General features: G+C 55.4%; 1 protein-coding gene and 1 long non-coding RNA gene across 3 annotated transcripts; one reads left to right on the forward strand and one right to left on the reverse strand.

The window, feature by feature from the left end:
* The first annotated feature begins 1347 nt into the window (after positions 1-1347).
* On the forward strand, positions 1348-5755 carry GLYCTK (glycerate kinase). The gene is made up of 4 exons (XM_076346204.1): positions 1348-1634; positions 2000-2151; positions 4033-4208; positions 4850-5755. The coding sequence occupies exons 1-4, from the start codon at positions 1348-1350 to the stop codon at positions 5753-5755; spliced, it is 1521 nt and encodes a 506-aa protein (XP_076202319.1).
* Positions 5756-6552: 797 nt separating this feature from the next.
* On the reverse strand, positions 6553-12603 carry LOC143164084 (uncharacterized). Of its 2 annotated transcripts, XR_012996022.1 has the most exons (4): positions 12441-12603; positions 9542-9723; positions 8642-8903; positions 6553-6613 (listed from the first exon to the last, which is right to left on the reverse strand). It is a non-coding gene; the product is annotated as an uncharacterized LOC143164084 (long non-coding RNA). The 2 variants fall into 2 exon arrangements; XR_012996021.1 differs by lacking the exon at positions 12441-12603 and having other exon boundaries at positions 9542-9855.
* Between the last annotated feature and the right edge of the window lie 601 nt (positions 12604-13204).

Consider the following 13204-nt stretch of genomic DNA (forward strand, 5'->3'; position numbering starts at 1 on the left):
TTGGGCTCTAAATGTGATTTTAATGGATAATGAGAGGACTAAAAAATAAAAGGCGAATGAAGCCTTGTGTTAATTTGCTGTTTGGTGGGGAAACCTCATTACTGGTCTCTCTGTGGCCACCAGCAGCCAGGGATCAGGCAGCCAGCAAGCCTGTTGTTTCTCCAAAGTCCATGTGTGATGGTCCAGGGACACATGGGGCAATGCGCAGCCAGAGAATGAGATCAGCATTTGGCTAGCCTGAGGAAGGGAGTTAATGTAGTGAAAAGCTGTTCTACCCAGACACCCTGCTCTCTCCAGGACAGAGAGCAGCTTCCGCAGTTTGGAAAGGCATCAAACGCTGAGCGAATAGAAATGATGGCTTGCCAGTGGCAAATCTACAGTGATGGAGAAGGTGGCTGGTAATGCTCACCTTCCCTGTGGGAGGTGATGGGATTGCAGGGGAACCACAAGCTGACAGGTAGTTTGAATGTCACACTGTCCTTCCCTCCCTCCTGCCTGGGCAGAGGTTTGGAAATGCTGCTGTGTCGTGGTTTAATCTCAGTCGGCAGCTAAGCACCACGCAGCCGCTCGCTCACTCCCCCCTCGGTGGGATGGGGGAGAGAATCGGAAGGGTAAAAGTGAGAAAACTCATGGGTTGAGATAAAGACAGTTTAATAGGTAAAGCAAAAGCCACGCACGCAAGCAAAGCAAAACAAGGAATTCATTCACTACTTCCCATTGGCAGGCAGGTGTTCAGCCATCTCCAGGAAAGCAGGGCTCCATCACGCGTAATGGTTACTTGGGAAGACAAACGCCATCACTCCAAACGTCCCCCCCTTCCTTCTTCTTCCCCCAGCTTTATATACTGAGCATGACGTCATATGGTATGGAATATCCCTTCTATCAGTTGGGGTCAGCTGTCCTGGCTGTGCCCCCTCCCAGCTTCTTGTGCACCTCCAGCCTTCTCAGTCAGTAGAGCATGGGAAGCTGAAAAAGTCCTTGACTAGTGTAAACACTACCTAGCAACAACTAAAACATTGGTGTGTTATCAACATTGTTCTCACCCTAAATCCAAAACAAAGCACTGTACCAGCTACTAGGAAGGAAATTAACTCTATCCCTGCTGAAACCAGGACATGCTGTTATGGCACCTTCATCTAAAGGCAACAGGAACTAGAGCTCCATGGTTCATGTTTTGGCCTCCCTACTCTCCCTGTGACAGTCCTGTCTCTTCTGCTAGTGTTCGCTTTCCCTTGCAGGTTGGAGGGTGCCGGCTGCCCCAGCTCTCTATGCCTTGCCAGTGTTGGCAGAGTGTGTACAAGCCCACCCCACCGAGCAGATTGACTCAGCCTGGCCACCCTGCGCAGCATGTCCCTCCGCGAGCATGCACTGTCCCTCTTCCGCAGCGCGGTGGACACCGTCCGTCCGGCTCTGATGCTGAAGAGGGCTGTGAAGCTCCAGGGAGACGGGTGCCCTCAGCTGCTGGTGAAGGGCCAAGCCTTTCCAGTGAAGAGGGACCTGTACCTGGTGGGTTTTGGCAAAGCTGTGCTGGGGATGGCCGTGGCAGCAGAAGAGATCCTGGGAGAACACCTCGTTCGGGGGATCATCAATGTGCCCCTAGGCATCCAGGAGAGCCTGCAGCGAGCAGGAATGCAGTAAGGGGGGCTGTGTCGGGACAGTTTGTGGGGGTAGGCTGCCAGATTTATCCTCTGGGATGTTGCTGTGAACTCCTTCAGTCCTTTCAGCTGCCCTTGCTCTGGTGCCCACCCTGTCCACCACACCGCCCTGGTCTTCAACCTCCATCACGTCCCAGTGGCACCAGTGACACAGCCCGACTCTTGCGCTGGATGCGCTTCCTCCCCAGCCCTGGGGAAGAGACACTCGGCAAAGGCCATCTCCCTGTCCTGGCCACTCGCCATGCACCTCTGGTGCACCAGGCCCATTTGCTTGCTGAGTGACAGCCTGGCTGCCTCTGTAGGTGCATGTGTCAGTGGTGTGATTGCCTCTCTTACCTCACCAGGGAGATGCTCCTGAAGCCAGACAGCAAAATCCAGGTCATCGAAGGTGCCAAGAACAACCTCCCGGACCCAGAGGCTCTGAAGGGAGCAGTTGCCATCCAGGAGCTGGCTGAGGGTCTGACTGTGGACGACCTGCTCCTTGTGCTCATCTCAGGTAGCGTGGGGATCCCAGGGAATGGGCTCTGCTGAGGGCCCTCCAGCCGCCTGCCCACATGTGACCATGCAGCAGGGGAGCGCCGTGCTGTGCTGGCCCTTTCAGCGCTGACACTTGCACCTCTGTGATTTTTCCTCTCCCTTCTCCTGCCAGCCTTTCTCCAGGGATGCAGCAGGGGAGGGCATGGGGCTACCTGCTGCTGCAGTGGACACGCTATCTCCCAGCACTGGGGAGAGGCTGAGCTGCGCAGGCTGGGTCCTGTGGTTGTGCCACCACTGTGAGATGGCACCTCTGGGCACAGCCTGCCAGCTGCTCTCACCCCTTGCCAGGGAGACACTTTCTTCCTGCTCCCTCCTTACATTTGGGAATGCAGACTTGGAGAAGCAAGCACTTGGTGGACTTGCATGCTCCGAATTTGTGGAGGGGTGTAAGTCTGTAAGCTGAGATTCAGGACTGACTCTTCCCAGGGCTTTGCTGCTTCCCAGCCAGTGGAAATGAGGCCCCCAGGTTCCAACACAGTGAGCGTGTGCACGCCTTGCAGAGTCAACCCTGAACACCCCCAGGCCCTGCCTGCTGGGCCCCTGGGCTGTCCCCAGACCCAGGGCTCTGTAAGGAAGGTGGATATTGTGCATCAGAGGGATGCAGTGATGTCACCCCAACCTGAGCTCGGCTGGGTGAGTGGGTGTCACAGGGCAGAAGCATGCAGGGGCTTGGAGCAGCTCTGTAGAAACTCCTCTGCTCAGTGATTGTTTCTCTATGGATGCTGGAGCCTGATCTGGTGCAGAGAGAGTAGTGCCGTTAGGCAAACACCCAAGCGACTGGAATCTAGCTGCGCTTGCTGGGGATTCCCCTGGGCTTCCTCCTGTCCTTTGGCTATGGGGATCTCCAAGAGACTTCTCAGCCCTTCAGGGAGCCTGTACAGGATCTCCCCGTGGCTGTGACTCCCTATGCATGTGCACTCCCACACCGCAGCCGGTCCCCAACTGCTCCTGCCTCTCAGCTAGATCCCTGGCTATTGACTGAAACACAGGCATTTGCATTTGTTTTTCTTGCTCATCATGTTTTATTGATGCTGATTGCCTCAAACCTCTGAGCAGGCTTTGCCTTTTGACAGTAGCTTTCAGCTGTACTTCTGTGCACATTCACTTTCTGCTCAGATCTTGTTCCTTTCTACTCTGTATTTTCCATCCATTCCACTTTTCCATTAGAACCTTTTTTTCTTTGCCTTCTTTTCCACATTTCCAATGCCCGCTTGTATCAGACAGGATTCCCATCAATGAGGCTATCACCCCGGACTCTGGGTGTGCTTTGTCCTTTGCATTACTCTCTCCCCCTTTCCTTTCCTCCCAGACCTAGATAAGTGCAGCTCAGCAGTTTCCGATCTTGCTGCAGCCATAGCTGGTGTTTTTACACACTGTCCTGAATAAATGGAGCCAGCAAAGCAGGCAGTGTCTCCATCTGCTTAGCACTGACTGCTGTGTGAGTCATGGAGCCCATGCTCCCTGCTCACCCATCCAGGTAGCCTGTGAAAATCAGTGTGATGACACACTAGTAGCCTGATGTTGTGGGGATAGTAAGTTCTGGCCCTTCTCTGTCATCCCTGCAACACCGCAGGCATGCGGTACCCTGGTCCGGTGAGGTTTACGCTGCCCAGATGAAGTGTAGCTGACTGCAGACAGTGCGGGGCAGCAGCGATTAAAACCCATTGGTGAAGACGACTGAATTCTCCAGACATGTTAGCATAGTTCCCCAACCACCTCTGCCTTCCCGCTACGCACTGGTGAGGGAAGAGCAAAGGCTCAAGTGTTGAACAGCCTTGCTTTCCTCCTGTCCTCCTTTTCCTGCTGTCCTGATGTTCTTGCCATCTCTTCTGCATCCTAGGGGGTGGATCAGCCCTACTGCCTGCTCCCATCCCTCCCATCCTCCTCAAAGAGAAGGAGAAACTCACAAAGATGCTGGCTTCCCGAGGAGCTGCCATACAGGAGCTGAATATTGTCCGGAAGACTCTGTCCTTGCTGAAGGGTGGCGGGCTGGCCCGGCTCGCATATCCCGCACGGGTAACTGAGGGGAAGCTCCTACTTGCTCAGAGATCACCCATCTGCCCTCAAAATAGGGGTTTAATCAACTGACCTAAGCGTGCTTGCAGGGGTTTTTCCCCCTGACTGAACAACCTTTGCACACTGTTTTGGGACTCTGTGGCTCAGATTTCATTGAGGACCCAAACTCTCAGGGAGACAGAGGTGGAGAAGGGGGAATTCAGACTCTGCAAATGTCAGCTGTCCCATCGCACCACTCTCAGCAGACCCCAGCCCTCACCCAGCAGGCACTTCCAATGTGCCGGTGCTCCGCCACTGCGCGTTTGAGGCTGGGTCCAACCCTTGGCTCTCCTGGAGCCTGTTCTCAGCATGTGCCATCGCTAAACCCACACTAGGTTATCAGCCTGACAGGTGCAGCGTCACGAGTTACATCTTCCAATGTGATGGTCCAGCATCAAAGGACATTGTAGATCTGTGGGTTTGAGAAGGCAAGGTGACACTCACAGGACTGTAAAACAAAAATGGGCCAAGATCTGCCTGTTTCCGTCTGCTTTGACATGGGGGTGGTGCAAGTGTAACTCAGAGCAGTGCTTATGCCAGGGCTCTTGCGTGGTCACCTGTCTCTGCCTCCCACAATAATCCGTGGGCATTTCTTTTTGTAGGTGGTGAGCCTCATCCTTTCTGATGTGATTGGTGACCCCCTGGACATCATAGCAAGTGGGCCCACTGCTGCCAGCTCCCACAGCGTCCAAGACTGCCTTCAAATACTCGCCAAATACAACCTGCTGCACCACCTGCCCAAGTCAGTGGAAACGGTCCTGTCCAGCTCTCCCACCAAGCCCACTGCTCTGGAAGACTACTCCCACGTTTGCAACATCATCATTGGGTCAAATACACTGGCTTTAGACAAGGCCAAACGCCAAGCCGAGGGCCTGGGCTACGCAACTCTGATTCTGAGTGCGGCAATCTGTGGGGAAGTCAGCCGCGTCGCCACGCTGTACTGCCAGCTGATCCGGCTGGTCTGCCTGGGCTTCGCTGGCCTCGGGGAAGGGACCCTGAGTGACGAGGTGAGGGGGAATCTCCTACAGCTGGCAGCAGAGCTAGAGATCCCGGGTTTGAACCTTGCTGAGTTTCTACAGGCCCTGCGAGGATTAGGGCCTGAAAGACCAGTCTGCATCCTGGCCGGTGGAGAAACCACGGTTCAGCTTCAAGGAACCGGCAAGGGAGGGAGGAACCAGGAGCTGGCCCTGCGCGTGGGGCTGGGGCTGCACAGGGCACAGGCGGTGGAGACCAGCAGCCCCCTGGGGAGGTGCGAGATCGTCTTCCTCAGTGGGGGAACGGATGGGCAGGATGGGCCGACGGAGGCGGCAGGGGCCTTCTGCAGCCCAGAGCTGGTGGATGAGGCGCTGCAAGAGGGCCTCAGTGCGGAGGCCTTTCTCAGCAACAGTGACTCCTATACGTTCTTCAGCCAGTTCCAAGGTGGGCATCACCTCCTTGTGACAGGCTTGACGGGCACCAATGTCATGGACATCCAGGCCATTTTAATTAGAGCCACGGAGAGATCATGAGAGGTCCCTCTGCAGATACCCAGATGCATTTAATTAGGGCCGGGGGTAAATGAAGGCATCAACACTGCAGACAAATGTAAACTACTTAAATTAGGGCTCACTGTCGAGGGTGCTAATATCTTTGACAGAAAGAATCCACTAATTAGACACATGAGTGGATGCCCACAGCAAAAGCAAGCACTTGTAATTGGGATCAGAGGAAGGTAGGAGGTCACATTACAGACACGGAGGCCGGATTTAACACTTCTGCTGAGAGCCGCCACTCTTGTGACTGCTTCAACTCTAGTTAAAAGATGCGGGGAAATTGAGGCCATGGTAGGGCTGCCAGGGAGAGCCCTCACTGTGGCTGTTGCACCTCCAGTGCGCCCAGCTGAAGAACAGCTCATCAGGGGGCTTTTGCACATTCACAGAAGTGCATTACAGCGACTGAAGGATGTAAAAGCAATAGCAAGGCCTGCCCAGCTGGAGGCATGGAGGTGCTGGGGGACGCGCTGGGAAGGGGACACCCAGCACCAGCTCCACGCACCAGCACAGTGCCCTGCAGGTCCTCCCACACCAGGGTGCCCTAGGCGACACAGAGACCCCGAGCCCAGCACGATGCACACCCAGCAGCGCGGCTAAGGAGCACATTGGACGAGAGCAGCGTTTCGTCTTGGATGCGCGACGCAAAAACAGTGCACAGTGACACAGAGGGTGGTATACCTTCACTGTGCAGCACGAGGAAGGGGACGATTGAGGTGCAGTGGCGAGCCAGCTGAGTGGAGCCCGTCTCCTCCAGCCTTGCTGATCCCTGTTGGGAGAGCCTCTGTGGCAGCAGTGTGTATGCTATGAGCTTTCACGGTGTTGTCTTCCAACTGCCTAGAAAACAGTCGTGCATCCAGCCTGAGCCACTGACCTTTCTTCTGCGCTGAGGCAGAAGTCGTTGTCACTCTGATTAACTCAGCTAATTCTGCAGAACAAAAGGCAAGGAAACCTTCATGCTCGGCTCTCCTGACCCATGCTGCTGAGCTGATCAAAGGGCAAAGCTGCCGGAGCCGTGCTTTGACAGGGAGCCTCTCCCCTGCATGTATGAGGACATGGTGGTTATCGCAGTTTCATCACCTACTGCAGTGCAATATGTAGGAGAGCAGAGATGAGCTGGCTTTCCCAGGACGTGGAGCCCACGGTGGGGCTGGATTTCAGAAGGGCTCTGCCTGTAGTAACAGGCACTGTGACGGTTTTGGCTGGATATTCAAAGGACTTCAGCTCAGCAGCCAGGATGACCCAACACGTCCGACTCCTTTTGAATATCTGCCTGTTTGTTACAGAGCCTAAGTGGGAGCTGAGCTCCTTTGAAAATCCAGCCCTAATTTAATAGGACACGCTTGACTCAGACTCTTTCCAGACAGACCTACTCCATGTGGCTGATCTCGTCTCGTGACATAAATACACCGTCCTGCCAACACTGTGAGTCGTGGTGTCTCACTGAACAATCGTTCTGCGCCCCGCTCCAAGATGAATCGGAGGGTGGATTTTTGAGGAGGATGCGACACCTCCTGCTTTGGTTTCAAAGCCAGTATCTAACAAGCAGGGATATCAGCAGGACCCTCACGGGGCCCGGTATCAATGCCAGGCTGGTAGCTGGACTGTCTGGGCCACAGCCCAGGCATAGCGTCAAGGCACAAGCCTGGGGATTTCAAAACCCCGGTCTTACCCTGGTGGTTTAAACTCGTCCACGCATCTCATTTGTCCTCCGAGTCTGAAGGTCTTCTGTAACATGCCTGAACTTGCTCACACTGGCAAACAGCTTTGAGATCTGCTGGGGAAAACCTGCCAAGCGTTATAAAGCTCGCTGTGCCCCCGTAATGTCAGGTGGTGGTTGCGCAGGAGAAGCTGCTTTGTGCCGTGCATTTTTCTCCGGAGGTCGCCAGCAGGTTGCTGGCAGGTCGCCTCCTCCATGCCCAGCATGCCAGCACTGCGGGGGCACTAACGCGCAGTGATACAGTCAAAAAGTATGGGCTGCGGCCAGGATAACTCGCTAAAGCTGGCTCCAAAATGTTGTTAATGCTTCCTGTCCAATTCTGCGCCAGTGAAATCCAGAGTGACTCCGGTTTCGGGCTGGGGTGCCTGGCAGAAGGGTCACTGGCATCTTCAGCAGCAGGTCTGGCACGCCAGCCTGGGCACGCTGTCACAGGGCCACCATACCCCTGCAGCCCTGCCACATTGCTGAGCACCGTGCTAGACCTTGGAGCTGCTGCTTGCGCCGCGTCATAGCCAAGTTCAGAAGACCTTGGGCTAGCGCTCGCCAGCTCCTCCTGGGAAATGCCTACACGTACCCTGAGCAGTGTCCTTGCTTTCTAAACAGTGGCTTTTCACTAACGATTAAAAAGAGTTTGTGCTGGGGAGGAGGGAAGGCTAATAAAAGGTTTGTTGAAAGGATGGAGCTGTTTGAAGTGCACTTCACATCTACATTTGCTTGGCCTCCATATACGGTTTTTGTTCTTGTCCCTTCTTTTCTAATGAGATAACAGGACAGGGGGAGGTTGGCCAAGGACACCCAGGTTACAGAAACACTTTTCTGATGCTTCTACCTGGATAGATCGAAGCTCCATTTCTGAGGGGTTGCTTGGGTGGACCTTATACATCTTCTGCCTAGGGAGGAAAGGAGCTTTGGAGCGTGTGCACCCCTTACAAACAAGGCATCATTTTATTCCTCTGGACAATGCTCAGCACAGAATTGCCTGTTACTGCTCCAGCCCGGAGCCAGCTCCCTCTGACCTGCAGTCCCTTCGCTGACAGCAAAAGACCCCCACGCATGAGCCAGCATACATTTGGGCCGCACTGGTCGGGTTTTGCAAGGATTTGTGAGATAACAGTTGCATCTAAAGACGCAACAGCATTGCTTACCTGCGAAGTAACGATTTGCCTCTGGGCTGTCGGAGCCTGCCAGGAGCGATGACTTTCCTGTCGGGAACTTGGGTGAGTCACCACAGCCGAGCAGGGCTTTGCAGCTTGCCCGCGCTGTCCTGGATGGGATATTAGCATCATGTGAGCGTACCCGGGCAAGTGAAGAAACCCGGAGTGCGACTGTGGTCACGCCAAGTGATCCCAGCGTGCGGGGCCATGCGGGGCCCAGCTCTGCGCCGTCCTGGCTCTGGCATGCTTGCGCCTAAGGAGACAAGTCACAGAAAGAGTGAGGACAATAAAAGCTGCTTGGTTTTGACGCTCCCAGATCCCTTCCCTTTTTACCGGAAAAGCAAAACTCTTTCTACACCAGCCAGCCTCCAGGAAGGAGGGAGATGGGTGGAGATGGCCAACAGCTCCCTGGCCATGTCCCCGTACATGGGCAGGGGACACAGGGACAGCCGTTGGGAAAAGCACACCCAGCCGCCGGGCAGGGAGCGGACAAGCAAAGCCTGGGTACGGTCGGGGTTGATTTGCTCTCCTAAGCGGGCTGCTTGTAGCCAAACAGCGCTAATGGCCGGGAGAAGTAACTGCGTTATTAACAGTGCGAGCTTTTGGCAGTAAATTAAAAATCTTGGCTGCCGCCCTTGGCTCTGCTCTTGCCTCTTAGGAGACATTAATATCACAGCTCCCCAGCATTCCCATTATCACTTCATTAAGGATCCAATAATGATAGATGTGGATGGTTTTATTTTGCACGGAGCCTGATTAATGGCTAATATTTCACTAGGTGTTAATGGGGCCCTTCCTTTATGGAGGGATCGGAAGGGGGCTGCCTTTCATCTCCTCCACAAGCCAGGTAATTTTCACTGTTTTTGCTAATGTGACAGATTTAACACAAACCTTGAAAGAGCGGCTGAGGCCTCTTGAGAAACTTTGAAGAGCGTCGTGCTTGGGGCAGCCCTTGCTGCTGTGGCCATTCCCCAGCTCCTTTCTCCTCCTCTTCCTCCTCCTCCCCTGTCCTGCTGGCAGTACCTCCTTCCAGCGCCTGCACCCAGATGCTGCCAGAGGCTGTTGCCCGTCTCCTGCGATAGTGGGGGGCAAAAGCAAAGCAGGGGTCTCCCCAGGGATGATCCCACCAGCGCAGCCACCGGGGCTCTCCACAGCAGATGTGGTGCAGAATCAGGCCTGCCTTTGCAAGGGGGTGCAATGCAAGGAGTGAGCTTGTGCTGGCCTCACCCCAAAGCAGCTTGGCACCCCTCACCTGCCCCCCGAGAGGGCTGGGGAGCCCGGGATGCCCGACAGAGCCTGGGCTGAGGCCAGCAGCCCTCTTTCAGCACCCCAGGAGATAGCTTTGGTGACTCCTCTGAGGCCGGCTCCCATGGCACAGGGGCTGTTCTCCGCCGTAGGACCCCGGCGTATTGCACGGCTTCAATCCCTATATGAAGTGGGATGTATAATCACATAGGAATAAAAAGCCATACAAGACGGCAGGCCATGAGTTGCTCCATGCGACAGGCCAGTCTCTCTGCAGTGGCTGCCACGGCCACCTCTGGGATGGGACTGGGCCCCGGGGAGCCCCCAGGAGCCGCCCCCCCCCCCCCCCCCGCCCCTGTGCGGGGTCTGTGGGGAGACAGAGGAGCCCTGCATCAAACAGAGAAGAGAGGCGATGTTTCAGCCAGGAGAAAGCATGGGAGGCCCCAGAGCCGCTGGAGAGGGAGCCCCGCGGGGTGTCAGCACTTGCTCCCAGCTCTCCCAGCTAACGGGGGCCTCCCACCCTAGGCCCCCCCCTTGGAGCCGAGACAAGACTTGCCCTGTGGTACACCCAGACCTCCCCTCTGCCCATCCCCGTCCTGGAGCATCACGCTCCAGGGGCTCCCTCCAGCCTGGGGACCCTCTGCTTGCACCACTGTCATCCCCAGGGCTTTATCGGCCCCACCAAGGCAATGGGTACCGCAACCCTCCAGCACCATTGCAAACACCTGGTGGGGGGAGAAAAAGGAGCCAGCCACCTCCCTGTGGCGGTGGGAGCATCCTCTGCCATTTGACGGAGAAGAGGAGAGCCCGGCGGGTGGAGCAAGTAGTCGCAGGGAGCTGTCAGCGCCCGACCATCAGAGCACAAATCCCCTGGCAGCCCATTAGGAGCAGCTCCTGGCTGCCTGCAGGAGCTCTTGACAGGGGGCCAGGCACTGGCGCGAACGAGCACAGATCCTCCACTAAGAAGTTGGGTGTGGGTGGAATGAAACTGGGGAGCTATTGCCCCGGTGAACGCTTACCGAGCGGCACCAGCACGGCTGCTGTGGGCAGCCCCACGTGCTGGGGTAGGGGGGGGCGACTAGAGCAGGCTCTTGCGGGAGCCCACCCAAGCGATGCCAGGGATAAAGCCAAGTGGCAGCCAGCAGAAAGGGGTTTTTGTGCTGCCTCTTCTCCTCCCGCCTCGCATCCCAGCAGTGATTCTGGCATCTACGGGATGGGAGACCTGGAGCAGCACCCGTGGCAGGAGGGGACGGGTGGCGGGTGTAGGCTTGTGCAATGCAGTCTAGACACGCACCAAGAAGGGAAGAGCTTCTTTTAGCTAAAAAAGAGCAAAGCAGTGATGCACGGCCACGCTCTGCTTGCTGCGGGCACCAAAAAACCTCTTTTCACTGGCCCAAGAGACCACAGCCGATCACCAGCCTCCAGCCGAGCACTGTGGCATTGCCTTGGGCAGCACTGGAGGGCTGAGCCACCCCAGAGCCATGACCCTGGGCTCCCCCCTTAACCCACAAGGAGGAACTTCAAGCTCCAGGCTGCCTTTCCAAGCCACGTGGCAGCACTGGGAAGCATCAATACCCTTCAAAACACTCCCAGAAAACTTCCTCCATCCCCAGGGTCAGGGTTTCTCCCGAGGCTGGAGCAGCTCAGCAGGTTGGACTCTGCATGTCATCCCTCATGGGATGCTCCTGCCCAGCCAGACCCTGCACGGTGGATGGGCAGGGGTCCCCAGGTGAGGGTCCCCTGGTGTCCCCTCCCCAGGGCAGCGCAGGCAGGGGGCTGCCAGGCTCTGGGGAAGAGGGTGACATCCCTTGCAGCTGCCCCACGCTGAACAATTTGGAGCAAGGGGCCTTTTTTTGGTGCAAAACCTGGAGGGTTTGGCTTTCCACATCAGTATTTCATGAGCTCTCACCCACCTGCTCCAAGAGCTGCGAAGAGGCGAGGGTCGAGCCATGTCACTGCTGAGTTTTGGGAGGATGGAGGGGTCATCCCCACCCTGGAGGGGGGCAGCTCTGGCTCTCCCCTGGCCAGGCTGTGCCAAGGCGATTGCTGGATCAGGCATCGCGGCTCTTCAAAAAGCACAAATCCCACAGCTTGAGGGGCTCGACCCAACCAAAATCCCAGCAAAACCCACGTAGAAGGCAAGCGGTGGCAGCTATCGGCGTGGCCGGGGGGAGGAGAAGCAGGCGAGTGACCACACCACCGGAGCAAACCAGGACAGTGATGGTGCTGCCGGGTCCTCGATCGCTTCTTAACCACCTCCAAACCAAATCGGCACTTAAGGGATCGTCATTTGATGATTTGTACAAAATGATGCATTTGTGAATCACTGTACCCAGGCTGGGGAAGAACACCACTGGTGCTGTATTTGGGAGTAATTACTCTCCACGAGCATGTGAATCATTAGGTATAATTGCCCTAATAAATAAAAGGGAGATAACTCCAGTCTCTAGCCTAATCTAGCGCAAGCAATTTTGGGGGCAAGCTGCGCGAAAGAAAACCAGGAGCACGAGGCAGAGAGAAAGCAAAAAGAGGAGAGCTTCACAACCTGGATGCGCCGTTAATCCCTCCTGCAGCGATCGAAGCCGGCCAGCGGTGATGGAGACTGTCCTGCAGGTTCCCGCCAGAGTTTGGTGGCAGAGGATTTGCCATAGAGGGCTCAGGTTTGGGTGCAACAGGGTTGTCCCTTCCCAGGGCAGCATCCCACCGGGGCACGACTTCTCCTGGCAAAAGTTTCTCTGCTGCAAAAATGCCATTAGGTTAAAAAAGGATTTATTTTGGGGGTGACGGGGGCAACAGTTACTCAAGTCTAACGAAACCATTTTGCTTTTCCCCTGGGAAACGCTGGAATAAAAAACCCCGAACTCACCCCACTCAAAGTTGGCATTTTGAAATGAAGCAGCAATTTTCTTCTCCACTTAAAAATGTCATCACAGACTTTTGCTTAAAAAAAAAAAAAAAAAAAGCAGCCTTCCCTGAGTGACATTTTAAGGGGAAACGTTGACTTAAAACCAGAAGGAAACCCCCCAACCCATGCAATGAAACGTTTCGAGCTGCAGTGAGACTCCTTGCAGGGAAATCGATATTTTTGCAGGAAAAAAAAAAAATGCAAGTAACTACAGATCTTTTGCGGATTGAATTTCCTGCGGGACAAACCTGTTCTTGCAGGCAGCATCACTGCCCTGTCCCGGAGGAAACAGCATCCCCAATTCTGGGCAAATTTTTCTCAAATGCCCTGCAAAGCAAAGCAAAAAATTGGGAGTAGAGGCTGGTTTTGTCCTAGAGGGGTGGCAGGCGAGCAGTGCTGGCTCT

The sequence above is a fragment of the Aptenodytes patagonicus genome, chromosome 8 (genome assembly GCF_965638725.1).
Source record: "Aptenodytes patagonicus chromosome 8, bAptPat1.pri.cur, whole genome shotgun sequence".
Taxonomy (NCBI): Eukaryota; Metazoa; Chordata; class Aves; order Sphenisciformes; family Spheniscidae; genus Aptenodytes; species Aptenodytes patagonicus.

What these genes read in the sequence shown, in the direction of transcription:
- GLYCTK (XM_076346204.1), top strand. Translation starts at nt 1,348, where the DNA reads ATGTCCCTCCGCGAGCATGCACTGTCCCTCTTCCGCAGCGCGGTGGAC. An exon ending in CTGCAGCGAGCAGGAATGCA is followed by an intron (nt 1,635 to 1,999) that starts GTAAGGGGGGCT and finishes TTACCTCACCAG; the next exon opens with GGAGATGCTCCTGAAGCCAG. An exon ending in GGCTCGCATATCCCGCACGG is followed by an intron (nt 4,209 to 4,849) that starts GTAACTGAGGGG and finishes TTCTTTTTGTAG; the next exon opens with GTGGTGAGCCTCATCCTTTC.